Source organism: Neltuma alba, unplaced genomic scaffold, assembly GCF_004799145.2.
Source record: "Neltuma alba isolate B1F8T4 unplaced genomic scaffold, ASM479914v2 tig00012165_pilon, whole genome shotgun sequence".
Lineage (NCBI taxonomy): Eukaryota > Viridiplantae > Streptophyta > Magnoliopsida > Fabales > Fabaceae > Neltuma > Neltuma alba.
In genome coordinates this window covers 24,771-51,124 of record NW_021636712.1, presented here as the reverse complement: position 1 = coordinate 51,124, position 26,354 = coordinate 24,771, and the positions used below count along the sequence as shown (strand labels likewise).

Sequence of the window (26,354 nt, the reverse complement as noted above, 5' to 3'; positions counted from 1 at the left end):
GAAGAAGCTGAGAGCCTGAAGGATGGTTAGATGATGAGCCTGAGGAGATAGATGACCCAGATGCAACTAAACCAGAAGATTGGGATGACGAGAGGATGGTGAGTGGGAAGCCCCTAAAATTGATAACCCAAAGTGTGAAGCAGCCCTGGTTGTGGTGAGTGGAAGAGACCAATGAAGAGGAATCCAGCTTACAAGGGAAAATGGCATGCTCCCCTCATTGAGAACCCCAATTACAAGGGTATATGGAAGCCTCGGGACATTCCTAATCCAGACTACTTCCAACTTGAGAAACCTGATTTTGAGCCTATTGCTGCTATTGGCATTGAGATTTGGACAATGCAAGATGGCATCCTCTTCGACAATATTTTGATAGCCAAGACGATAGTATTGCAGAGTCTTATCGGGAGACTACATGGAAGCCTAAATTTACTGTTGAGAAAGAGAAACAAAAGGCTGAAGAGTTGGCTCCCGAAGCAGGTGGCCTTGCAGCTTACCAGTAAAACGCAATTGGCAGTATTCTTTTCCTTGGTCTCTTCCGTAATTTTTATTAACCTCCCCCTCTCACTTTCATATGCACGGACACATAGATTTTGCTTTTTCGCCCTCTCACGCTCATTGAAATTTCAATGTTGCAGAAGAAGGTTTTTGAGCTCTTATACAAGATTGCGGACATTCCCTTTCTCAGTTCCTACAAGCTTAAGATATTTGTAAGTAATCATCTTTGATATTTTTTCAATTCGGAATTCATTACGTTTCACCTTGTGGTATGTGCCCCTAAACTTAATTTTCCCCGCAGGATCTGGTTGAAAAGGCAGAGAAGCAACCCAATCTAACGATTGGAATTCTTGCATCCATTATAGTAGTCGTCTTGACAATTTTCTTCAAGATTATATTTGGAGGGAAGAGGCCTGTGAGTAGCTAAACTCCTTTGATTTTTTTTTTTGCCTGTTAAAATATCTGGTTCTCATGTTCTATCATCTATGTTCCTTTGCGGGAAGTTTTGTTCAAATTTGTCTTCTGACCAATTTGTAATCTTTTTGCAGGCAAGAGTTGAGAGGACAAACGAGCAACCGGCAGAAACTTCCAATAATCAAGGCAGTGCTGAGAGAGAAGAGGACGAAGACAGGGAGGAAACATCTGCTGCTCCCCGAAGGACCAAGGCGAGAGACTTAACACCATTGGTTGAATATGGATGGTTGAAACGTGCGGCTATCAGGATCATTGCTTGATAAGTTTTGTGCTTGGTAGAACGAACTTAGGTCGATTCAATAGCAGTTTGTTTTCATAATTCACTTTTGCATTTTGAGATATGGATATGCTTAAGGAGTGTAAATCAGGACGTGCTTGTACAATTGTTTATCTTTATTTTACGCTAGTGGAATTGGATTCCCCCCTTTTTGGGTAAAAGTGGAAGTGGATTTCTTCTGTTGTCATATGAAAGTATGACTAAAAGTGTTGAATAGAAACCAAATTATGGTTTTAAAAAGTGTTTTTAACAGTTTACGAAATAAATATGTAAAGGAATTTGTCTTGTTTTGTGAAAAATATTTTTTAAGGATTGCCAAACACTTCCTAACATGAATAAACATTTTTATGCGACATCACTCAGGTATGAGGAGCCCTAACAATAATAAGAGGTGAAAATTTGATGTGATGAGAAATTTACTGCTCGATCGATCTGCTCCTGGGTTTCTCTCTAATGGGGTACTTTTGCAACACCAACCAAATGGCCCATTCGGATGTTGCATGGAGGGATTCACGCTTCACTATGTCAGAGGTGCAGTAGATTAGCAAAACCAGATGTCTCTCCACACGTAACAATTTCTTTGCATATGAATTACAATAATTATGCTTACGGATATTGGTGGAAAAGGCAACGCGTCTTCCATCAAGTGCTGTTGGACATTTGTACTAATCATTGGAAACCGACGACAATAAGTGAGAGAATCGTGTCCCACCATATATGAAGAATCATTATAGGAATTTAAGAGAAACGTTGAATAGGCGTACCGACTAATTGGCCACTAAAAAATTTTCGACCTTCTATTGTTTACCAACCTTGTTTGCGTGCTGCCATTGGCTGGTCTTCCCAATTATAGTCACTCTTCTATTGCTGAGAGGCTTATGGCTGTCTAGGAGCTTTGTAGGAAACTGGAATCCTAACAAGTAACAAGCGCTGCATAACTTGGTATAAGTTGGTATATAGACTGCAAATTAATGTCTTAGTCACCGCAGCTTCATGATCCACCAAGTGGGTGTTAGATTTCCTTAGGGTTCAAGGAATGGATTCAAGTCAAATCCATTTAAGCGCTATAAATTTGCCAAGTCCTTTTGTCCTTTGAATTGTTCATTCTCTTTATTATATTGAACTGTTTAGAAAGCGAAACCTCCAACGGAGTCTATTCTAAATCATCTCCCTGAACTAAATTAAATATCTCAGGATGCTAATTGGCCTCCATGATGACCTAGTCTGTTACTAGCAGGTTATCATAGTAAATTCCAATCCTTTTCTTCTGTTTCTTCAGCAGACTGTTTCTCTCTCACAGATCATAATAAAATTATTTGCGAGTGTCTACTGTTTCAAATTTTTAACACGTACTTATAACATAATATAATTTAATGTAACATGAGAAGGAGGCAAAGCATATGCGGGTGGTGTCCGTGAATAGAAAACGATTTTGGCTGCTTATCTGTCCGCGACTTTAAACAGGGCACAAAAGTCAAATTCGTGGACGAACTCGAGCAGCTTCCTCCAAGTGTCAAAACATTTGCGCCTCCTTCCACTTGTTGCAAATAATATCAAATCCACCTAACCCCGAAAACGCCAACTGCTCCAAATCTTGCATTTTGATTGAAATCACTCTGCAAAATCTCCTTTTAGTGCTTCTTTAGAACTACTAGCAGCTCATAAATGGAGGGTCTTCTTCCACTTGTGTTCAGAGCAATCAAGAAAAGCAGAACTCGCCGACAGTATCACTGTCTTTCAACCGGAGCTTCTCTCAGCTACATCAACATGGCCGAGATCTGTCCTCAGACTGAATCTCAAAGCCATGTCTATGAGACAGCTCCCACCCAGAAAGTGGCTCATCATCATCATCTTTATGCAGGGAACGACCATGATCATCGTCATCATCGGCGACATAAATCTGTGGGAGACTTCGATTATGGGTTTCCGTCTGCTCACGAGGACAGAACAGACCGTGGCTCTTCCCCTCCGAAGCAGCTAGTGCGATTTGGAAGTCATAGAATGTTTTCATGTGTCAATGGTGTCTAAGGTTGAAGCACCTTATTGATTTGCATATTTAATAAAAAGGTCGAAGGTTTAACCTCGATCCCAGTAATGTTTCTTCTGTGAACTCCTTTCTGGGTTGAATTATATCTGCACTTTCTTTCCGCTTCAGAGATTCTTGCTATGCCAAGATTTTTGGCTATCATTCAACAAAAGAAAAAAGAATTAGCTATTAGGTTTGCGGGATTCATCACCTCCCTTTCAAAAGTGAAGAGAGATGCTGGATTCCGCATATTCAGATCCGGATCGGAGGGAGAAACGGGCATATTTTGATCATTTTGATCTTCCACTGGACCCTGCTACAGTGAAGGGTGAAAAATGGATGATCAGCAGTCGCGGTGTCACGTTCTTGATATCTTAGCTTAATCAATGCCCTTGCGATTAAGGTTTTGGTTTGGGACTGTGCCTTTGTATATGTCCGGTTTTTCACGTTAGAGTTATATATATATAGTACGAAAGTTTGTAAAATTAGTTATTTGTAATGAATAGATGTTATATTTTTTAAATAATTTTATTACTTAGGTGTATTAGTTAAAAGTAGTATTTGATAAAAATTTTAAGGGAAAATTAAACTGTGGATCCTTATAGTTTCACTAAATTTTGAATTAGCTCCTCATAGTTTTTTTCTATTTTATCCCCTCCTTATTATTTCCTCAGTTATCAATCTTGGTCCTTCTGTTATGCATACCGTTAGTTTAGATTGATTAGGGGTTGACATGGCACTGAATAATGTCTGACTAAGCATATCATCTTCCTCACAGTTACCTCCTCCTCTGTTGGATTCTCTCTCTCCCCCTCCTCCGCACAATTTCCTTCAAAGTAACATCGTTACCTGTCTCTTTCTCCAGCACCATCATCTTTAATTATCTCCTCTTGCAGAAGCCTCATTTTGTGTTCCAGATTCATCACTTCCTTGTTGTGACTGTAATTGTATCCTCCTCCTCCCCCATTCTTGCCATCTCCCTTGGTGATCGATCTCTCTGCAGCAACAGAACTCGAGTCGACTGACAGTAAGTAGCCAGCTTTGCTTAGATCGTGGTGCTCAGCTGCTAGTTGTCCTGACTCGGCTTCGGCTCTTGCGGCAACGTGGAGATTCCACAATCGTTCCATCTTCGGATCTAATGACCGGCGTCATGGGGTCGAGGAATGAGAGGTGCCTACTCTGAGATATATTAACACTTGAGTAGATTGGTCCTGCTAAAATGGATAGAACGTGGTGGGACCTAGTGGAAGCAGCAAGAACTTTCAACTCTATCAATAATTCTTTCTCTTTGTGAAAAACAAATGAAGATGTTGACGAAGAAGAATCTGAAACATGGAGAGGAGGAGATGAAGCCATAGAAGTTCTTTCCAGTTCTTTCATTGTATCTGTGTAAATTGGTGCCTCCCATGATAATGTTTCTGACAATTTAAACAATGATGATACCAATCAAACTCCTAGAACAAGTTCCAACTTTGCGTTCTTCTCTGATCCAGCAAGTGTCGTCATTCTCCTAACACAATGACCACCACTAAAGAAAATATTAGCTTAGCAAGAATGAATGGGTTCTAATAGCTTGGGGGTAGTAACGTCATTCTGTAGCACGTGCTTTGTCGAGGAGGGAGAGAGGAATTTGACGAAAGAGGAGGTGCTCTATGGATGAGGGAGAGGGAGAGTCTGACGAAAGAGGAGGTGCCTATGAGGAAGATGGTGTGCTTAGTGAGGCATTATTTAGTGCCATGTCAGCCCCTAGTCAACCTAAACTAACAGCATTTATAACAGAAGGACTAGGATTGATAACCGAAAAAACAATAAGGATGGGATAAAATAGAAAAAAACTGTAAGGACCTAATTCAAAATTTAATGGAACTATAAGGACCCACAAATTCATTTTCCAAATTTTAACATGTATAACTATTATAAAGATTACTTTAAATAAATAAATAAATATAAAAGATAAAATAAATTAAAATCTTATATTTAAAATTAAATTGAATGTTAAATTTACTCCTATAATAGTATTAATGAACGGAGGTAGCATGCATCAGCATGTGTAGTGCAGTTTTTGACGACTTCTGTAATTTCTGCCATTCATAGTGTTTAGTCCGCTCATTTGTGAAGATATTAACTTGGTTAAAATATTCTGTTGGATCATGATTTTGATTTAAATTTTAACCAGCTCATACTATTCACATAATTTTTGAAATTACTCTGATCAGGTTTTCGATTTTTCTTTTTAATAACCATCACAAACTAAAACTAAGATTTACCATAACAAAACACATGATTTTTATTAATCTGTTATATTACGAGAGACTAACTCGTTCCCGTTAAATTCAATCAGTTGCTGCGAAGACATAGTTTAAATGTGTTTGAGTGCTAAATTAACAATAGCGGACGACCAAAAATAACAGCGGCAGCAGCCCAGCCCAAATTAGATAACGTGGCACATTCTGGATAGTCGATCTCTTCAACGGTTGAGATACACGGCCGCACTTAATCCCTTCCCCATTCGACAGCATGCTGCGTGGCTCCTTATTTCGTCGAACGGGAAATTTTGGAGGGAAAAGGGGAGAGATCAGTTTCAGAGGGGCTCTCTCCTCTGGCACTAATTCATCTCAAATTTTTTGCCGCTCTTGTTCAATTCCTTACTCTATTTTTTTCTTCCCTTAAGTTTAGTTATTTTTTCCTGTACGCTTCCCTTCCATACCAATTTTTATCATTCTTTTGTGACCCGTGTTATGATTGAATTAATAAAGGTTTCAACTTCATCCTCATGTTCGACTCAGATTTATCTTCTTCAGCTAACGATAGTATTTGCAGTATTTCTTACCCTCGCAAGAGAGGATTCGTTGATGATTTTTCTGTAAAGTCCTATTCTGATTCCCCTTCCAAGAAGAAATCGAGAAATATTGCCGGGAAGAGTACAATAACCACTGTTGATTTGAAGCACTTCGAGGTACCTCTGTTTTCATCCTTCAATGTTACCGGTTTGGGTGCCACTCCATCCATCTTCGTGCTGACCGTCCTTGTACGATCGGTCGGAGCCATCGTTATTCTCAATTTGTCTTTCGTGACCCCCGAGTCAGTAAGCAACACTGTCAGATTTTCTTTGACGGTTCACTCCGTAAACTTTATATTCTGGCCGGGATCTTGTTACTTAAGGATTCCACCAAATGTCTTGTTCACGAATTTAGGAATAGGGTAATGTCATGTCATGCTGGTAAGACCGAGGTCCCGGACGGTGTTGGGTTTCGAGCGGCATCTAATGGGATTTTTGTGAACGGGATCAGAGTTAGAAGGGGCAAGGCCGTGGAATTGTTTGCTGGAGATAAGGTCTTGCTAGTTTGTGGAAATCAAGAAAATTGTCATTGTAGTATCCGGAATCGGATTGGGTTTCTTATTCAGAGAATTGACTATGGCGACGGTGGTTTTGAAATGCGTGATGATGATACTGATTTTGAGAGCATGCAGAAATTAAGTAATATGTCCTTATCTGAACATTCCCAAGGGCTCACCTCAAGCGGGAAAAGGAACAAGAGAGTTTTTGCTATGAAGAGAAATGATTTGTATTCAGACAGTGCCATGGCAAATTATAAACGAGTTGTTAACAGAGCAAACTTTCTTTTAGATCGGTGCAGAGACATCTTGTTTAGTGATGATCCTATATCTCGCATACTGCATTCTGTACCAGATGTAAGTCTTGGATGCAAAGGTGCCTGTGGAACCTCATTGAACAACTTTTCAGGCGTGAATTTGGGCAATACTATTAGATTATTGGTGGATAGTGAAGTCCAGTCTAAATGCATTAAGCCAGTTTTGGGGCAGGAATTGCCCCAACGGGTGAAATCATCTGGTGGTGGCAGGCAAAGGGAAAATAAAATCACTGGTGTCTTGCCTTCAACTTCAGACATACTTTATGGGAGCAAAGTAGCGTCGATCGAGGCAAACAGTGACCACCATCACCATCTGTGTGAAAAAGAAAACGTCGGAGCTGCTCATAAGCGTGCTAGTGCTGATCAGAATCCAGATGCCATGCTCTTAGGCGGGGGCTGTCCTACTTCTGCCGGCAAAAAGTTGAAAAGCCATGGAAGCATCTTTTACTCATCACCTGGAAAGAATTTTTACCTGAATCGCCTCGAATTTGCAAACTATGGTTCCTCAGGCCATCATAATGCCATATCTTTACCTGAGCTTCTTTATCCTGTTGAAAGTATTTCAAGGATGTTTATCGCAACACTCACGAGTGATATAAAATGGTTTGACGACTTGTATCTTTCTGTTGTTTTCATTCCTCTCTGTGGCACGCTTTTGTCTAACTGTTGTCTTTTTAACTGTAGATTTTTCTTATCTTCTTCACTGCATTTAAAAAATTAAAAATTGCTGGCAGTCTCTTGAGCATGTATTCATTCTTTTGGTTGTGTTCATACTTTATAATTTATATCACTTCTGAATTCGAACTTCGTTTATATTTGACAATACTAAAACAAGTGTTTTATTAGGTTCTTGTCATATTGTGAGATTCCATTCCATCTACCCGTTACAATTGCTTGTCACAACGCTGAGAGATGCTGGAGCTCAAGACCTGATGATAGAATGTCTATGCCTTACCCAGAATATTCCAACCTAACTGTGGTGTAAGTTATCTTTTAAAGGGTAAATATATGCTGCTTGATTTAGGCCATTATTTTGGTTGCAGAAGTTGGACGAATTATTTAGGCTGACTATCTCCTCTTAGAAAATTTCTTATAGTTTTATGTTGATTAATAGGTACCCTCCATTTCCTGATTCAGTAGCTTTTGGTAATGACCGTAAGAAGCAGGGGATTGCTTGCCATCATCCAAAACTGTTTGTTGTGCAAAGAGAAGATTCTATACGAGTTGTCATTACATCTGCAAATTTAGTGGAAAAGCAGGTGTTCCATTGCCCGACCATTTGCTTACTAATATTTACATATGATATTAGGAATAATAAGAACAAATTGCTCCTGTTATATAACTATGTCAAAATTTTCTACCATCTTTATATAGCGTGCTATAAGATTGTCGTAGATGCATTATTACTCTTATTTTGATAGAAGACATTTTAAAATCTAATATTCAATTATTCATATTAGAAGCTCAAAGGTGCCTCGAATTTTTGGATTTAAGTACTGTAGGACTTGGTATGTAACTTTGAATGGTACCACATTTAGATTGTTTGTCATGCTAAATGCTTCTAAATATTATTTGAAATATGATTTTAAGGCTGCTTGTTGATGAATTACCATACACTGAAATTTTGTTGATGCTTAATCCGCTATTTATAATGCCTTGATATGTTTGTCTGATGTGTAGGTGCTATTTATCAACTGTTTTATATAATTTTTGGTCTGTGTAGTGGAACGGTGTGACTAATACTATATGGTGGCAAGATTTTCCTCGTGTCAGCTCAGTTAATTATGCGTCGCTTTTCCCAAAAGTTTACAACATGGAATTACATCTGGATTGTAAATGTGATTTTGCTGCTCAGCTGGCTGGGTTTATGGCATCTCTCTTGATTGATGTACCCAGTCAAGCCCACTGGATCGTTGAGTTGGCAAAATATGATTTTGGAGGTGCAACAGGACATCTCGTAGCTTCAGTTCCTGGAATTCACCTTAACAGAACTTCCATCATATCAGAATCCTCGCAATCCTCACCTGTGGGCACTCAAATTTATTTTGCTTGTCATGGAGAATTCTTTATAGATATAACTAGAATCTGTTTGGTGTTCTTTTAAGATTTTTATTCTGCATCCTGGTTGTATACTGCTGGGTTGAAATATTGTCCTTTTTAAATTTTACCTTTTGACCTCTCTATGTTGAAGTTTTTTCTTTTTTCTTTTTTTTTTTAAAAAGAAAAATTAACTCTGATACTAACAGCATCACCAATCATATGATTATTTGATGACTTTTAGTTAAATATATGTTCTGGATTGGATTTTTGATATGCATCATTTGACTCAAGTGGGGGGCTAATCAATGTGAATTATGAATGTTAAGTCTTTAGGTTCAGTTGTGGCATCTGTGGTTGGCATAAGACACCTTTACCAGACAGCAGCAGACTCGAAAGGTGCAAGATTGAAAACACTGGCCAATTTCCTTGGAAATTCTTGTAGGAGTTCCCATGGAAAGTTGGAGATTGTTTTAAGAAGAAATACCAATATACCTGCTGATGCAAATGCTGTCAGTGTTCTTGTTCCTGATCCTGATAGAACATTTTCTGGAGGTATAACCTACACTGCTTGAATTTGATACGTGGATAATCCTGGGAATTCTTTATTCCACCATGTGTACTATCCTGTTCTTACTATGGTTTTCAAGTTTAATTTTTCCTTCCACTGTGCTTATATGTATGTTTTAGCTAGTGACTCTGGATGCTGTAGATGACTGAAATAGGTATCTCTCTCTTTTGCACTTCCTGTAGAATATGTCCAACTTGGTTTTTTGCCTAGAAATATAGCCCAATGGGTCTCTCCTCTTTGGGATGCTGGATTCTTCAGGTTTTCTGGGTATGTCTGTCCAAAAGAGGCACTTGCAGCTGCCTTAGGAGAAAACAGCAAAAAAGTACAACTGATATTATATGTGTCAGAGGTATATTGGCTTGGCTGTGTCTTCCTATAGGTTTTAATATTGGTCTCCTTCCCTGTACTAGAATGGCATGATATTGGTATAATTTTACGAACTTGTGCAGGGTCAACATTTTGTTGATATGGCAAAGATGATGCAATTTGAACACATCATTGCCTTCAGCTCACTCATGGCTTCAATCCAAAGATCTTATGGCCTCAAGAGATTGCAAGAGGTGATTTGTAGTGTGAGAACGTCTTGTGCATTGACTCTTGCTGCTGCTTCTTGATGTAGAACAGTAGAGGCAAAGGGGAATTATGAGAGGGGGGGGGGGAATGCAAGACAACTAATGTTCTTCAATTGGTCCAAAAAACTTAGAACAATGTAAGAAAGTAGAATGAGTAAAAATCCTAAAGATGCATAAAAAGAAAGTATATCTAAAGTAGAGCTCTTATGCGAGGAATAATTTTCTTCTTCTTTTTAATTTCCCATCATTGCTCTTGCGTATCATGAGCTAATTGAAGCATTCTCTGATTATGTTTGATCTGTTCTCATATTTTTACTTGTCTGTAGGATTGCAAATCTTTTCTTCTTTTTCACTCAAAATGCTGAACAGTCCTTGCATGAATTAGTGCTTTTGTTACAATAACTTTTGAAAGACCCAGTTTTTTATCTTTTATATTATCTTTTGCTAGGTTCTGAATCGATATAGATGGCCTGAATCATCAGAGTCTGATTTTATATATGGTAAGTTCATTTTGCCAGGGTTTTTGTTTTTGTTAATAATCGGATACTATACCTACCTTTTTCCATAACACCTCAAAATTGAGTTGAACTTTTTTTCCCATCCTTTTGGACCACATCGGTTGATCCTTTTCAGGTGCATCTTCAATTGGTTCATCTGTCAGCCCACAATTTCTTGCTGCATTTTCAGGTGCTACTGGGAAAAAATCATTGCAACATTTTGATTCAGAGGAGTCTGATCCTGAGGTGATTTTAATACCTTCGCTCTTTCTTTAGACCTGACTGAAAAGTATTATCTATTTTCTGCCAGATGCATTTTTTTATTTACTAATTTATTGGTCTAATGATTTTTTGGACAGTGGGGTTCTTGGAATGCTGGAGAAGAATTGAAAAACCCTTCCATTAGGATCATTTTCCCCACTATTGAAAGAGTGAAGAATTCCTGTAATGGGGTTTTGCCTTCAAAACGTATTCTTTGCTTCTCAGAGGTAATCTGATAAGTTGATCAGCTTAACTCACTGAAATGAATGAAGTCATAGGCTGTTCCTAGGAATGTATTTGTTTAGTTGCAAATACATTGTCTGTGTTGTTTTTTTGAAGATTTTTCTATACATACGACCAATAGTCTTGGCTATTGGGTATGGGCTAAGACATCCTGGTGAGAGAGAGGCAGAGCCAATCGATTTTGAAAGGATTCTCATATTATAATTATACGTATTATCTTGGGTGGGTTTTAAATCCGCTTAGGTTTTTGTTCCTCGTTCTGTATTTTTGAAAGTGAATTGTAATAATGTAATTTGCATTAAAGATGTTGTCAATGAAGAATTGATTGTCCACTTTTGATCAGAGAACGTGGCAAAGGCTGAAGGCTTTAGATATACTTCATGATGCCATTCCTTATCCTGATGATAGAACAGGCCATCCAATGCATGTCAAGGTAACTATCTCCGCCCGTATTTGGATGATTAAATTGTTTGTTTGGATAATATAATCACTTCATATTAGGTGGTGTATAATTGTATAGTCAATTGGCAGGGGGGGGGGGGGAAGGAGTCTACGTGAATTCATGTTATATGCATGAACGGGGACCCTTGCAGTGATAGGAATAAAGCAGGGATTGACAGAGATTCACGTTTTTCTCTTCTATAATATCAACATCCATATAAATTAGAAAATCTATAGCATCCTATTTACAATCTTTAAATATTGCAACTCATTTTTTTTCACACTCTGTAATGCGTGGAACACACCTGTTATTGACTTATTTTGTAACTTACGTATGATATGATCTCCTTTTCCTCTACGTCCTTCTCAAATTAATATGAGCAGGTAATACGGAGAAGATTCTTGTCTGGCGGGGTTGCACCTTCTGTTGGTTGGGTGTATTGTGGGTCGCATAATTTTAGTGCAGCTGCCTGGGGACGGCAAATTTCAAGTCCGTTTGGTACGAAAGCTGAAGTAACAAAAAAAGGGAATTCTTCTCTAGACTCTGGGCTCCATGTTTGCAATTATGAACTTGGGATTTTGTTCACTTTTCCAACAGAAGATCATGATACTTCAAATGTTAGAAGCACAAACTTGGACGATATAGTTCTGCCGTTTGTTGTGCCTGCCCCCAAGTATGGATCTAGAGATAGACCAGCGACCATGCAGGCTATGAGAGAGGCGATGGCTGAACTTTCTGAGCCCCGCGAGGATTATCATGTTGAAGATGAAATTTTGGAAGAAATTACTGAGGGAGAGGAAGAAATGGAGGCAACAGATTTTGCGACAGTGGAGAAGGAAGAGGAGAAGGCCTATGCTGAGATACTCTGGAATCAGGTTGAGTCGCCCCAGAGCCGCTGAAGTCCTGCAAGAAGCAAACATTGAGAGAAAATAGTGATGATTGTGAAGCTGTAAATATATTTGATGCCCAGTGTGGTTTACTTTGTATTATGCTTTTTTTTTTTTTAATTTGTGACTATCAAGTGATTTATCGTAATAAAGAGACAATGTAACATATTGATTGTATTTCTCTCAATCCTTTTTTATTGTTACTAAAAGTGTTTTTACTTATCTGTCATTTTAAAGTTTCGAAACAAAATCAATTACTATATATTCAAATGTATTTGTATCTTTACTTTAAAGCCTACTTCCAATCCAATTGTACCTCTATTTCTATTTTCACCTTCACTTCCTTCAAAAATTTTTACGCATGAATGATCACTTGATGACATGGAAATTTTCCTGTGAATGGGAAGCCGTAGATTTAATCCTGCTAATTTCAAGTTGTTTGTCTTTTTAATTCAAAATAAATAAATAACCAGTTTTTCTAGGGGAAGGAGAAAAACGAATGACATATTATTATAGTTTTGTTTTATTTGATTTTTTGAAAAAGAATTGAACCAGTCAGAAATAGCCCAATCTCTTAGACGAAAAAAATAAAAAAACCAGTTCTCCTTTTACAATTTGCACTATTTTTTCAAGAAAAGAAATCTAAGAAAAAAAATCAAAATATTAGATAAACTGCTCTGAAGCAAGGTTATTTTTAGTGTCCCCCCCCCCCTCCCAAAAAAAAATTCTTAGAGTTTCCTAGAGGTTGACTCGTTAATACTTATGAATAATTTTGACTAAATTTTATATGATATTTACATATAATATAGACGCACATTTCATTATCAGAAGACATATTTTGTCAATAGTCATAAATATATGGAAATTCAGGCATACAACTTTTCTAAAGGATAGATGATTTATATTCATAAGCAAACTATGGAAGTTCAAGCAAACTAATTACTAATTGATTTATAATTATCTGTCCATAAGATTCCACAGTTGCCTTGACTAGACGGCCGAGAATAACGTCTTGTTCAAGGACGGACGTCAAAAGAAAGAAAGCATAAGCACGGGGGAGTCATTTTCTTTTCTTTTCTTTTCTTTTTCCTTTAAAAAATAATTTTTTAACTTTCTTCTTTTTTTTTGGCCAAATAATTTTTTAACTTTCAGGATACGTTTTATATGCCCATGCCTTTTTCTTTCCTCTCTCAGAATGTGTGTTTTCCACTTTGTATTTTGTAGTCTTATGAATCAAATTGCATAATAATTTCAAGTCCGAAAGACTTCGCCGCCCTTAAAAGCCTCGGTCTTTCCCTTGCAACTTCCTTGTCACGCATATTTTGCTCTCCCTGTCTTTCCCTCACTTCACTCCTTGCTACTCAAGTGGCGCGTGCTACATACTCGCCGGCGGAGTCTTCCCTCTTCTACGGGCGATCGGCTTAGGTTACTAGGTACTTACTTTGAACTTTGTTTATTTCTTGCTTGTGCATCATTCGTCTCTGTGTAAGTTCCTATCCATTGCGTCTTTGAGCTGGTCTGATGTTCGCCTTTTATTTGTGAATGGTCATGATAAAATCGGAATAATCGCGAGTACAATCGTCGTTTTTATTATCTGCATTGGTTATTGGATGTTTACTGGGAGCACTTGTAGGTGAAGCTCTTGTTTGTTTGCATGCTTATGTAAAGTATGGATTAAATATATTGAAAACACGAAATCTTAAATTTCTGTTCACTGTCCTCGCCAAACTTGGAGATTTTTTCTGCTATCGCTGTTTTAGTTCGACCCGTAATTATAATATGAAATACGGTTTGAATTTAGTAAAACTTTTAACAACAGGATCTGCTGCAGTAAAGGGATAATCTGGAACTTAAATTGTTAATTGATATTCAGGACTAAAGGGCGACATTCCTTCTTTCTTATTATGAATGATGAACTGAGTTAATTGATATCATATCATATTTTCTTCTATTTTTTTTAATTCCATATGTAATTGATTTGTTCTGTCTTTATGCTTGACTAACAACAATCATCATGGTCCAGTGGGAAGCGATTAGAAGGATGAGTTCAAAAAGAGGGAGTGGAAGGCAGTTTACTGCAACAGATGATAATGAATCGTTGTCCAAAGGGAAAAGCATATCTGAATCTAACCCGAATACTGAGCAGTTGTCTCAAGGTGTTGCTGATGTTAACCTAGACTCGGAACAAGACGGTGGATGGGAGGTATATGGAAGGAAGTCCAAGAACAGAGCTGGAAGCAGTGCTGCAAAACCATGGGGTCCTCCAATTCATAATTCTAACCCCAGAGCACGGGGTAATACAGATGTGACTCAAAAGCCTGGCCTTCGGAATCATGCAGGAGCTGGACGGGCTTCTGGGAATCCCTGGCAGCCACATAATGCTAACTTTAGGAAACCTACTGGCACAGGAAATGCAAGACCCCAGATATCTACTAGTGGTTCTGAAAGTACAAATATGACTCCAAATCCTTGGATTCGCCCTCCATTGGAGCATGGGTGGAATTGGCAATCTAGAGGTGGTTCAATGCAGCCTAAAACGTATCCCCAAGGAGAAAATGAAATCACTTCAGAGTCCCCTGAGATGAATAATGATATTGATGATGAGGGGGAGGATGATTCTGATGCTCTGGAAGATACTGATGATGATCTAATGAGTGATGAGTATGAATCGGATAGCAGCCAAAAGAGCCACGAGACTAAGAAGAAGAGCAAATGGTTTAAGAAGTTTTTTGAGATGTTAGATAGCTTGACTGTTGAAGAGATCAATGAACCGGAAAGGCAATGGCATTGTCCAGCTTGTCAAGGTGGCCCTGGTTCTATTGATTGGTATAGAGGACTGCAACCACTGATGACTCATGCCAAAACAAAGGGGTCTAAAAGGGTTAAGGTCCACAGGGAACTTGCATTGCTTTTAGATGAAGAGTTGCGCAGAAGAGGTACTTCAGTGATTCCTCCTGGTGAAACTTTTGGTAAATGGAAAGGTTTAAAAGATGAGGAGAAAGATCATGAAATAGTTTGGCCTCCGATGGTTATCATTCAGAATACAAGGCTTGAACAAGATGAAAATGAGAAGGTATAGCTATATTTCCTTATTTCTGTCTGATATTGATTTATATTTGATATTATAATCAATACTATGATATTTCATATTAATAATATTGCATCACATTCTTAACCCTTCTGAAAAAAAAAGCTTGTTTTTGTGTTTAGTGGTTAGGTATGGGTAACCAGGAGCTTCTTGATTATTTTAGCTCATATGGTGCTGTGAAAGCTCGCCACTCCTATGGTCCACAGGGTCATCGTGGAATGAGCCTTTTGATTTTTGAGGCCTCAGCTAGGGGTTATTTTGAGGCGGAGCGTCTACATAAGCATTTTATAGATAATGGGACTAATAGAGATGCTTGGTTCAGAAATCACCGAATTTTATTTCTTCCTGGAGGGAATCGCCAGCTTTATGGTTATATGGCTAATAAAGAGGACCTAGACTTTTTCAACAAGCATTCCCAAGGTTTACTTCCGTCGCCTTTTCATTTGCACTCTCCTTGACACACATACATGTCTATACGTTGCAGATTCACCATGTTGTTTCCATGGAGACACAAATGTGCTGACATTGTCGTCTTGTCATGCTTTTTTCTCTGGAATCATATAGGTAAATCGAGACTAAAATATGAGTTGAGGTCATACCATGAGATGGTAACAAACCAAATTCGGCAAATGAGTGAGGACAACCAGCAGCTTGTCTATTTGAAAAACAGGGTTGTCAAAGAAAAAGAGCATGCAAGGGCTCTTGAGGAATCTTTTGGTAAGGTTACTGAGAAGCTCCATAAGACTATGGAGGAAAATCGCATTGTGAGATTGAGAACCAAAATGCAACATGAGGAAAACAAGGAAGAGGTAAAAAATGAGACAGACTTAATGTTGAATTTCAGGGGAGCTAGTTTTCGGCTCCCCCCGCCCCCCAAAAGAAAAAATGCAACACTCGCCTAGTAATTTCTTGTTGTTGCTCTTTTCTGACAGAAAAATTCTTACCATTGTGGTTATTTTTGTCTGACTATTGTAACCTTTTTCATTGGAAGATGAACCTGCAAGAACAATTTTTTAAGGAGCAGATGACAGTGATTCATGAATCAAGGAATGCTATGGAAGAAGATTTTGAGAGGATGCAGCAAGAAAAACGTGAGAAGGTGAAGGAGTCCAGTACAAGTTCTATAGATGCAGAAGAGCGGAGGCGCAGGTATGAGGTGTCTGAGTTCAAGTTCATGAATTGCTTATGTGATGTGATAGTGGTATTTTAGTTATCCAACTAAATATCATGGAAAGCAGTGGGCAATTCAGATTTGGATGTACCTAGACAAATTAAAAAAGAAAAATTCTTGTGACTGAAACAGACATTTGGATGAGCAAGGTTTATGTGCATATGCAATCCGCTTTTTTTCCACCAAAAAGATAATCCAGTATTTTTGCTCATGTGATGGGTTCTTTTTTTTTTTTTGAACAGTGACCACGGATAAATTTGGTTTCTTTGAATGTAGGGCTGACGAATATCTGAAATTTGTGGAAATACAAGACCAAGAAATGGAAAGCTTCGTAGCAGAAAAGGAGACATTGTTGAAAGCTCACGAGGACAATCTGGCTGCAATGAGGCGGAGGCATTGGGAGGAGGAGGTTGAGATGGAGAAGAAGTTTGATGAAGAATTGGCCAAACTCATGGAAAAATACTCCCCATCTTGCCGCGACACCATTTCGTGATGCCATGGCTGGGTCATACGTAAACGCATACAGACACAGATAGGCACAGCGAAATAGATAGGAAAGATTATATAGACGGAGTCTGTTCTTTCTGGACGGCCCCGGGCTCAGCTTTTTTCTTTCTCTTTTAGCGAACAGACTACAGCCTTCTTCAGTCTCGGGAACGTTGGACTTGAGTTTTCGTGCTGTCTTTACTTTTGTCTTTTGAGAAAGCCGAGCAGAAACTAGAAAATGACGGTGCGTCTCTGTTCTGTTACTTGGCATTTGTGGATGTGTTGTGTTTGATTTTTACCGCCCTTGCATTTGCGATGAGCCTTTCTGTTTCTGCTAAAATCTAATTTGATTTTAAGTATTTTGATATAAAACATGTGTATAAGTGTATAATAAGAATGTATAATATTTCAAGTCAACGATAGATACGAACGTTTTTTTTAAAAAAAAAAAAATTTCAAACACGCTGGTGGAACCAAGTATGATAGAATTTATACTTATTAAATCTAACGAAGTTAAATTAAAATTATTACAATGTAGCAAAGCTAAAGTGTAAGCAATTTAAAATTGAATAAAAATATTTTTACCAATAAAACCAATACGACCTGAGTCTTTGTTGCTTTGGAAATGGTTGGTCATGCTGATAAAGAGTGTTTGAATCTCATACCTTTCATCCCTGAGCTGACCTTCCTGATCCTTTTTAATTTCTTGCTTTACAACAACTCGTTATTCATTTAGCTGTTCTGGCTTAATATTAAATCAATAATGAGCAGAGGGTTTTATGTGGCTTTTACCAAGTTTGTCAAGTTCTTCCTGATTGAAGCGACGCTTCAGTATTTATATGAATTGAGACCTTTTATGTTTTCAAAAATCCTTGTTAATAACTCACAAGAAATATCATTCCGTTTTATATCTTTTACATCTACCCCTTGTTATATATAAGCTGCACTTTGAAAAATCTATCGCTAGAAGAACTGTTGCGATATATGTGGAGGTCATAGACTTGTTGACGGCCCAACTGGATCCCAAAACCAGTCAACCGCTTATCTTAAATACAGCCTAACGCATAACATAACCTTCATAATCCTTGGTCCTTAGCGCCTTTTGTTTTTCTTTTTGCCATCTTGGCCTTTGGTCAACAAGACTCTCAAACCCAAATGCACATTATTTTTTTTTTTTTTTTGGAAAAAGAAACACAGCAGTCAAATATTCAACTTGAATCTCATAAATTCAATATTTTTAGAGACTTTCAGTTAAGACAACTTATTTTGGGCAGTCAGTAGAACGAAAATGGTTTTAGTCGTAACAAACTCTCGATGTGGAGAAGCAAATGCCAGCACTACTTTCTGAGGTCAAACATTTGTTGCCCCTAACTGCCTTGCACGTGTGTGTGTGTATATATGTACCAAAAAATTTATAATGTCCTTAGGTCGTTCTCCTTCTCATTTACCATTCTGATTTCTCTCTCTCCCCCCTCCTTATTCCTCACAAACTGTGGTCTCTCTCTTTCTAAGACGGAAAGAATCACACGTCTGAAGGTCGCAAAAACCCATTAAGGTTGGCAAAAACATATAATCAATACATGAGAAGTTACTTGCTAAATGACACATGATTTTCTTGTCTGTTTCGCCAGATTATTTCATTGATTTCTAGTTTAATTTTGATTTAATTGTAGAATGGGGTTTTCATATTCTCATGTCTGAGTTAATTTCCCTCTTTCGTCGATCATAGTCTAATTATGGAAGTTGCAGGTGGCCATAAATCTAATCACCAAACATAAAACGGAACCATGAAAACCGAACCATTAACAACAATTGTTCAGACAAACACAAATTCGTTCAGAGACGTCGTACAGCGACTGACAAGCCCATCAGATTGCACAACACAATCAGAGGCAGCAAAACCTGCTGGGACGAAGAAGACAGCATCCAAACTCCATGAAAGGAGACAATATACGAGGCCCAAACTTGAGATAGTAAAACCTTCTTTTTACTATAAATCAGGCGCATCACCCAAGAACCGTTCTAGTTTTTCACCCTCCAAGTCAAGAGATTCTTCTTGCTTTCCTTCAAGTCCCATTTCGGGGAATTCAAATCAGATACCGAGTCCCAAAACCCCTTCAACAATTTTTTCTCGATTGACCATTCTAGAAGAAGAAAAGAAAGAAGAGTTAGCAATACCTGAACTAAACTTAGAAGAAGAAGAGAAGGCTATCAAAGAGAGGCGGTTTTACTTGCATCCATCTCCACGGTCTAAGCCAGGATATACTGAACCAGAACTACTTGCTTTATTTCCTTTAGTATCTCCTAATACAAGTGGGGCAGTGTAATTTTAATCATCCCAGTTTCTACTTTGCACCTTTCCAATCTTCATATTAGAGATATCTTGAAATCATGTGGCAAGTGTACTTTGAATAAGTGAATAAAATTTGGGATTTATGTCTTTTTCCCCTTTTACTAATCTCAAAACAAGTATTTAATTAAATATTTATTGATATTACCAACAACAAAAAAACAGAAATTTTGGCTGGTGTTACAACAAATCTTTTTCCAACTACTGCAAAATATTTTATTGCTTGAAAAATATATCAATTTTATATTAAAACTCGATCAGTGAACAACAAATAATCTTATTTTTTTAATCTAAATTAGAAATATCTAAGCCAGCATTTATTAATAATTTTAATATATACTCCATTTTCATTTGGGTATTCCACTGGGGTTGTGATAACCTGGTGGCCCGGGGGCATTGGTTGCAGAAAGGCGACGAATTGGGCAGAAACAGAGACCATGGACGTGGATTCTGTGAAGAGGTACTTCAAATTAGATGAAAGAAACGAAATTGAATCAGTGGTTAATGAGCTGCCTCCCAGATTCTTGGAACCCCTTGTCTTGAGTGGCCTTCGCGTCGATCTAATCGAGCCAGGCCGTGTCGTATGCTCCATGAAGATACCCCCTCGTTTACTGGTATGAATTTCTCTCCCACACTTTTATTACCCCATTTCTTCTCTCTCCCACGCTGGCAAGCCGCAACTTGCACCTAACGCACGCTCCTCACTCACTCATGACCTTTACATAAATCCGATGATCCTTATTCGCAAAGGTGTTATTCTATAGCTGCTTTTTTTCAACTTCTTCTTTTTCTTATCTAATGGATTTTCCGAAATGCCTAAGAATTCTCACAAATCATTGCACGGAGGGGCAACGGCGACGATGGTGGATTTGTTGGGTTCAGCTGCTATTTACTCCGCGGGAGCTCCGGAGGTGGGAGTTTCTGTGGAGATCAACGTGACATATTTAGATGCTGCGTATGCCGATGTGAGTATGTTATCAAATATGATTTGCCGTTGAATTGATGTCCAACACTTATTTAATGGTTGCTTTGCCGCTTATATGGACTGGGTTGCTTATTTGTAAGCAAGAAAAGGCTTTGGTGAAAGCTTTTAGTTTATTGCTCTTGTTACTTCACTACAATAGTCCGCATCTTATTCCACCGGCCTAACTATATTACTATTAAATCAAACCAGAGGTCCTAAGTACCCCATATTCCTGAGGTTCTCTCGGTGCTTTGTCTTTAATTGTTTTAGAATATCCTCCAAAACCTCTACCTTTCACCTCTACCTTTCACTGTAAGTAAATAAAAGTATTTATATCCTCAAAAATCCGTTGGACTCTGCTTCTATCCCCCTCTCCCCACCCCCCTCCCCAAAAAAAAAATTCTTATTAAGTCGCACAGCTCTGCTGAACTGGAAGATGAACCATACATTTGTCTTGTCTAGCCATAATTCTAAGAGGCCCCTTTGGTAGATAAAATATCGTTATGAAAATAACTCTAGGAGCAGAGAAAATAAGAGAATTATGAGTGCAGCTCAGAGCATGGCTGAGGAAATGTTGAGTTTTCCCGATTCATTTCCATCGGAGGTTAACCTTTTGCAAGCTAACAGCCCTGCAAGAATGCAAGCCGTGGCCCCTTGATTTTTTTTTACTGCAGAGAGAATTTTTACGTTCCTGGTTTCTTAGGATCGATTTTGTGTGAAATGGAAGATATCAGTCTAAGAGGATTTCTTTCTTTGTTTATTTTCTTTTTGGTCCAATGTTGCGGTAGGAGGATATTGAGATCGAGGCCAGGGCTTTACGTGTTGGCAAGGCTGTTGCTGTAGTCACCGTAGAGTTCAGGAGGAAGAAGACGGGCAAAGTTTTTGCAATCGGTCGTCATACCAAGTATCTTGCAATCACTAGTAAACTTTGAGAGGGAGCAAATAAACCTCTCTGAAGTCACTTTGGGCAATGATGCCTCCCTAAACTTTGAATCTTCCCACGCCTCTAGGTGTTGGCTCTCTTGTAAAAGATTATTGTAATATTCTTCTGTTTTAGATTTTATCGTGATCATTAACAACAGCTGTTTGCAACGTAGACGCATCTCTTGCTTCATTTGCTTCTACAGAGATGCAAGGCATTATTTTACTCGTAAAATATTTGAGCAGTAAATGTGACAAGTTTTAATATTCGTTTAGAATGGCAGTAAGCAGCTTTTCTACAAGGTAAGTTTGTGAACAGAATTATGTTTTGTTTCACATAAACATGTTTATGAATCTTTATATTGAGCAACTCCAAACAAGCACAAGCATTTGAGTTTGTTATTTTAAAAAGTATGCACTATTGGATGCTTCCAGATCAAGATGCAGGCAGAGGCAATCAACATTGCCGGGGGTTAAAAAAAAAAAAAAAAAACCTTCCGTCTCATATTCCTTCTAAATGCGATGGACGGCTTTAGTGCTTCTGAAGGTGCAATAACCTTTGATTACAAAGTGAACAGACATTAGCAAAGGCTATATGCTGACCCCCTTCAGGCGATGCATGGGCATGGCCGGTGAACACTACGCACCCACTCGAATCTCAACAATGGACAAAAAATAATTCAAATGATGAGTTTTTTCAACTAACACAAAATTTGGTCATAGTTGAAATTTACACCTTAAGTGTTCTTTCCAAAATATATAAATACCAACTAATTTCCCCCTAAGCTAACCATTCACGATGTCACTAGAGCCGGTGCCTATCAATCCCAGAGCATCCCTGAAATTTAGTGTGTTTCTCATGGTTCGCCTTCCAATCCCTCCATTACCCATCCTCATCATTGCAGCGAATTCCGCATAATCTATTTGTCCATCCTGCACAACAAATTTTCCATTAATCTAATCAAACAAGTTGGCAACCTACGAAGTTTCTAGTTCTGCAATGGCAGACACACGTAATGATGCCAGGCATATCATACAGAAGGCACATGTGCTTAGTGCAAGAAACATGAAAAAGGGTAAATACTCACATTGTCTTGATCAATTTCTTTAATCATTTCATCAATATGGACATCGCCTAAGCCAAATTCCTTACAGGCTTGTTGAATCTCATCAATGGTTATGTAACCACTACCGTCTTTATCAAAATATGAGAAAGCTGACAACAGGTTTTCCTCTCTTTCCAGCTTATTTAAGTGGATGGTCGCAGCAATGAATTCACCGTAGTCAATTGTTCCGCTATTGTCAATATCCGCCTGTCACAGCAACTCGATAAGACATCTTCCTACTATGAAGTTCTAAAATCGAAGGCAAAGTGGAATGAATAACTAGGAGATTAATATTAAGACCAAAAATTGAACAGTTTATCATACCGCTTCCATAAGATCCCTGATTTCAGACTCCATAAGTTCAGACCCCACTCGCTTTAAACCATCTTTTAACTCATCAAAAGTTATGGTCCCGCTGTTGTCTGTGTCTATCATCTTGAATAACTCCTTCAATCCGCCAATTTCTTCCTCAGAGAGCCTCTCAGCAATAACCTGTGGTTAAGATAGACGGTCACTGTCATAGTTTAAAAATTTCACCTGCAGAAATATATGAAATGAACGACTGAAGCGTCATGTAAAAGTTTAATGCATATGAATTAAGCAACATCTAAAGTCTGGGTTCAAATAAGTCATCCGGGTGATTTAAAAAGTTCATTGCTTGCAGTCTAGCTGAATGTTCCCAATAAGTGCATTTTGAAAATGCTTTCACTGCGACAAGAAACACAATTAAGTATTTTCAACATATTCTTAGCATACAGACACCATTTAGCTTCAGCAAGAAAATAATATGAAGCCTTACACGTAAAGCCATCTTTTTAAGCTTATTCATTGCAGAGAACTGTTTCAGGCGTGATAAAACAGCAGAGTCAAGGGGTTTATCAGGTGCAATATTGTCATCAACGATCCATGGGTGGCCTGACACAACAAACCACTTTAGCAATGCATGTTGTGTATCAGCAGTTACTGCATTCTAAGAATTGCTTAAGCATTAATGGTTCAAAACCCAGTTATCATATCTAGTTCAATACAAAGATTAAAGCGACTTACTAAGTACTTCATAGGCTGTAAGCCTCTTTTTCGGATTTTGATCAAGCATTTTTCTAATTAGATCCTTAGCACTTTCTGAGATGTTAGGCCATGGTTCCGACTGAAAATCAAGCTTTCCTTGTAAAATCTGTCGGAAGATCCCTATTTCACTTTCTGCAGGTGGCAGAATTTGTAGAGCAACATTAGCAAAGAGGAACAGATGAGCATCAAGATAATAGGCATACATCCTCAACTGACATTCCCTGTGCCCGTGTTACGGGTACTGATGTAATGTATTCTTTTGGCTAGATTGATTTAGTTGTTTTGAGCACCATTGTGGTCTCCATTTTCTACATGTTTATCATTTTCAAGTTTCTCTTCATTACTTCTGTATTATACAGTTATTTTATTTATAAACGTTAAAAATCCTATGCATTGCATGAGGGGAGATCTCAGTTTAACCCATGAATAGCAGATAGTTACCAGCCCAGAAAGGCGGCACACCACTTAATAAGATGTACAAAATAACCCCAGCACTCCACACATCTGACTCGGGTCCATAATGCTTGCGTAACACCTCTGGTGCAACATAGTATGGGCTCCCAACAACATCAGAAAAGGTTTCGCCTGGAAATTATATCACTGGGTTAGACATTCACATATGGAATATGTCTTTTTTGTTGACTTCATAGTAGCAGAAAAGAAGAGAGGAAAAATCACATTGTAAGTTCCAGCAATAAGAGAAGACTATGGCTTCTTATGTAATTTTCAATAACTGCCCATATGTTGCTATATTTCTACTCATGATTAGCACTTGGGACTTCATGTGTACTGACCAGGAACTTTTGATCACAATTTCTAGAAAGCTACTGCTGCATATAAAATGTGCAAGCAAGCACTGAAAGCAGGAAGCACCTCTATACTATTAAAATACATCAGAAACATTGAAACAAGATCAACAAATAGCAAATAATTAGTCTATATGTCTAAAGATGTTTATTGAATTTATCATAGCAGCATTCTTAGCCCAGACGTCATTCCACTCCCCATCAGATTTCAGTAGTTCAAAATTTCAGTAATGCAGAACAAGAGGGTCCGTTACTCTGCTCGATTGAGAATGATGCATGGAGAAAAGAAATGAAATTTGAACCCAAATTATGAACCCCTTACAATAAGCAGTGTAATGTTTCTCTCTCATATTGATCAGAATTCACATTTGAACTTAAACTATAAAAAAAAGGTAAAGATTACAAGAAGAATTTTGCTAAAGAACTTGATTCACAAAAGCAACCATTACCAAATTAATCTGAGGCCTTCGATGAGGATCCCCTAAGAAGAAGAAAACACCCAAAGATAAAAAGATCTAAAGTCAAATGCACTCCAATTTAGCAATGGAAGTTAACGTAAGAGAATGATATTATCATTTCTTTCTTTTTTCTTTTTTTTTTGGACGTAGTTATAAAGTATTTTGATGGGAATTGAATTATAGTTAAGGAAATGGGCCGATTATTAACGTTTAGAATGGCGAACGTGCCTTCAAACAAATGATTATTTCCCCCATTTTCTACCTTCAAATGTACCACCAAAAAAATTGCGCACAAATGTGGCGATGTCATCGCAGGATAAATCAGCAGATAATCATCTGCTTTTACAGTTTGAAATGATGGCACCATTAAAAAAAAAAATCCTGTTCACGCATTGGCGCAAGCACTGCAAGCATTACATTCAATATAATGCCCGAGATGTGCACATACGATACAAGAAGAAAAGATAAATAATATGCTCAAGAATCAACCTGGCTTGTAGAAAACAGACAATCCGAAATCAGTGGCTTTAAGTTTAGCATCCTCTTCGACGCTATCAAACAAGAAGTTCTCTGGCTTGAGGTCTCTATGCATGACCCCAAGAGAATGACAAGCTTGGACAACCTCAACAATGGTCCTGATCAACGAAGCTGCTTGCCTCTCACTGTAATGCCCTTTCTGTACTATCCTGTCAAACAACTCTCCGCCTTCGCAGAGCTCCATGACCAAGTGAACAGAGGAGGAGTCCTCGTAAGTGCCATGGATTCTGACGACGTGGGGATTCTCGGACAAATGGTGCATGATCTGAATCTCCCTCCAAACGTCGTCGTAATCCTCTTGGCAGATTAGCTTACGCTTAGGGATTGACTTGCACGCATATGTACGACCAGTGGACTTTTCTGCGCAAAGGAAGGTGGTGCCAAATTGACCCTGACCCAACTTCCTTCCCAATGTGTAAAGGTCAGAAAGGTTCTGGGTTCGATAGGGAAGAACCCATAAGGGTTTTGATGGAAAAGTGACTGTGCTCGCTTTCTTCATTCGATACTACTCCGGGCGTCTATGTCAGAGAACAGAGCCAGAGCAAGAAGGAAGACTGTAAAGAGGATCAAAATTACCTAGGACAACTCAACCTGAGCCTCCCGAATCCTACTTCATAGCAAAGAAACAATCTTTACTTTCTTCCCGATCACTACACTGATTCTCTCTCTACAAATTTTCTCCTTTTTGTTTACCGCTTTAGCGGTGAGGGTCCTGTTTTCTTTCCCGGTTCTCCCGACAGATTTTTACTGCTATTCTCTGCGAGTGTACGGGCAGAATCTTTTTCAATAGATTATTAAAAATATTGATAGACTTAATTTTTTTAAATATTTTAACATTAAATTTAGTTCGTCATAAATTAAAATATTTAGTATACAAATCAAGACAATTTTTTTATATATGTATTTCATATTTATATGATAAAATTATTTTTAAAATTTTGATTTAGTTTTCATCAAAAATTCT

General features: G+C 38.1%; 5 protein-coding genes and 2 pseudogenes across 5 annotated transcripts; 6 read left to right on the top strand and 1 right to left on the bottom strand.

Moving 5' to 3' along the window:
• Window positions 1–92: 92 nt before the first annotated feature.
• Window positions 93–1,229, top strand: LOC114724025 (calnexin homolog; annotated as a pseudogene).
• Window positions 1,230–2,865: 1,636 nt separating this feature from the next.
• LOC114724026 (uncharacterized) lies at window positions 2,866–3,444 on the top strand. The gene has a single exon (XM_028910299.1). The coding sequence runs from the start codon at window positions 2,912–2,914 to the stop codon at window positions 3,272–3,274; it is 363 nt and encodes a 120-aa protein (XP_028766132.1). The 5' UTR covers window positions 2,866–2,911; the 3' UTR covers window positions 3,275–3,444.
• Window positions 3,445–5,869: 2,425 nt separating this feature from the next.
• On the top strand, window positions 5,870–12,657 carry LOC114724019 (uncharacterized; annotated as a pseudogene).
• A 1,112-nt stretch (window positions 12,658–13,769) lies between these two features.
• On the top strand, window positions 13,770–17,493 carry LOC114724021 (protein SUPPRESSOR OF GENE SILENCING 3). The gene is made up of 6 exons (XM_028910295.1): window positions 13,770–13,868; window positions 14,459–15,508; window positions 15,646–15,943; window positions 16,088–16,332; window positions 16,515–16,672; window positions 16,971–17,493. The coding sequence occupies exons 2-6, from the start codon at window positions 14,477–14,479 to the stop codon at window positions 17,185–17,187; spliced, it is 1,950 nt and encodes a 649-aa protein (XP_028766128.1). The 5' UTR covers window positions 13,770–13,868; window positions 14,459–14,476; the 3' UTR covers window positions 17,188–17,493.
• A 1,228-nt stretch (window positions 17,494–18,721) lies between these two features.
• LOC114724018 (VQ motif-containing protein 31) lies at window positions 18,722–19,507 on the top strand. Its single transcript, XM_028910293.1, has 2 exons — window positions 18,722–18,735; window positions 18,930–19,507. Exon 2 carries the CDS (start codon window positions 18,968–18,970, stop codon window positions 19,505–19,507), a length of 540 nt encoding a protein of 179 aa, XP_028766126.1. The 5' UTR covers window positions 18,722–18,735; window positions 18,930–18,967.
• Window positions 19,508–19,900: 393 nt separating this feature from the next.
• On the top strand, window positions 19,901–21,698 carry LOC114724024 (acyl-coenzyme A thioesterase 13). The gene is made up of 3 exons (XM_028910297.1): window positions 19,901–20,144; window positions 20,352–20,495; window positions 21,283–21,698. Exons 1-3 carry the CDS (start codon window positions 19,968–19,970, stop codon window positions 21,424–21,426), a joined length of 465 nt encoding a protein of 154 aa, XP_028766130.1. The 5' UTR covers window positions 19,901–19,967; the 3' UTR covers window positions 21,427–21,698.
• Window positions 21,699–22,091: 393 nt separating this feature from the next.
• Window positions 22,092–26,100, bottom strand: LOC114724023 (calcium-dependent protein kinase SK5). Its single transcript, XM_028910296.1, has 7 exons — window positions 25,343–26,100; window positions 24,031–24,174; window positions 23,569–23,721; window positions 23,321–23,436; window positions 22,846–23,013; window positions 22,504–22,728; window positions 22,092–22,348 (listed from the first exon to the last, which is right to left on the bottom strand). Exons 1-7 carry the CDS (start codon window positions 25,887–25,889, stop codon window positions 22,202–22,204), a joined length of 1,500 nt encoding a protein of 499 aa, XP_028766129.1. The 5' UTR covers window positions 25,890–26,100; the 3' UTR covers window positions 22,092–22,201.
• Between the last annotated feature and the right edge of the window lie 254 nt (window positions 26,101–26,354).

What these genes read in the sequence shown, in the direction of transcription:
- LOC114724021 (XM_028910295.1), top strand. Translation starts at nt 14,477, where the DNA reads ATGAGTTCAAAAAGAGGGAGTGGAAGGCAGTTTACTGCAACAGATGAT. An exon ending in ATGAGGAAAACAAGGAAGAG is followed by an intron (nt 16,333 to 16,514) that starts GTAAAAAATGAG and finishes TTTCATTGGAAG; the next exon opens with ATGAACCTGCAAGAACAATT. An exon ending in GCAGAAGAGCGGAGGCGCAG is followed by an intron (nt 16,673 to 16,970) that starts GTATGAGGTGTC and finishes CTTTGAATGTAG; the next exon opens with GGCTGACGAATATCTGAAAT.
- LOC114724026 (XM_028910299.1), top strand. Translation starts at nt 2,912, where the DNA reads ATGGAGGGTCTTCTTCCACTTGTGTTCAGAGCAATCAAGAAAAGCAGA.
- LOC114724023 (XM_028910296.1), bottom strand. Translation starts at nt 25,889, where the DNA reads ATGAAGAAAGCGAGCACAGTCACTTTTCCATCAAAACCCTTATGGGTT. An exon ending in TCAGGGATCTTATGGAAGCG is followed by an intron (nt 22,729 to 22,845) that starts GTATGATAAACT and finishes TTGCTGTGACAG; the next exon opens with GCGGATATTGACAATAGCGG. An exon ending in AAGAAATTGATCAAGACAAT is followed by an intron (nt 22,349 to 22,503) that starts GTGAGTATTTAC and finishes TTTGTTGTGCAG; the next exon opens with GATGGACAAATAGATTATGC.
- LOC114724018 (XM_028910293.1), top strand. Translation starts at nt 18,968, where the DNA reads ATGAAAACCGAACCATTAACAACAATTGTTCAGACAAACACAAATTCG.
- LOC114724024 (XM_028910297.1), top strand. Translation starts at nt 19,968, where the DNA reads ATGGACGTGGATTCTGTGAAGAGGTACTTCAAATTAGATGAAAGAAAC. An exon ending in AGATACCCCCTCGTTTACTG is followed by an intron (nt 20,145 to 20,351) that starts GTATGAATTTCT and finishes GAAATGCCTAAG; the next exon opens with AATTCTCACAAATCATTGCA. An exon ending in TAGATGCTGCGTATGCCGAT is followed by an intron (nt 20,496 to 21,282) that starts GTGAGTATGTTA and finishes ATGTTGCGGTAG; the next exon opens with GAGGATATTGAGATCGAGGC.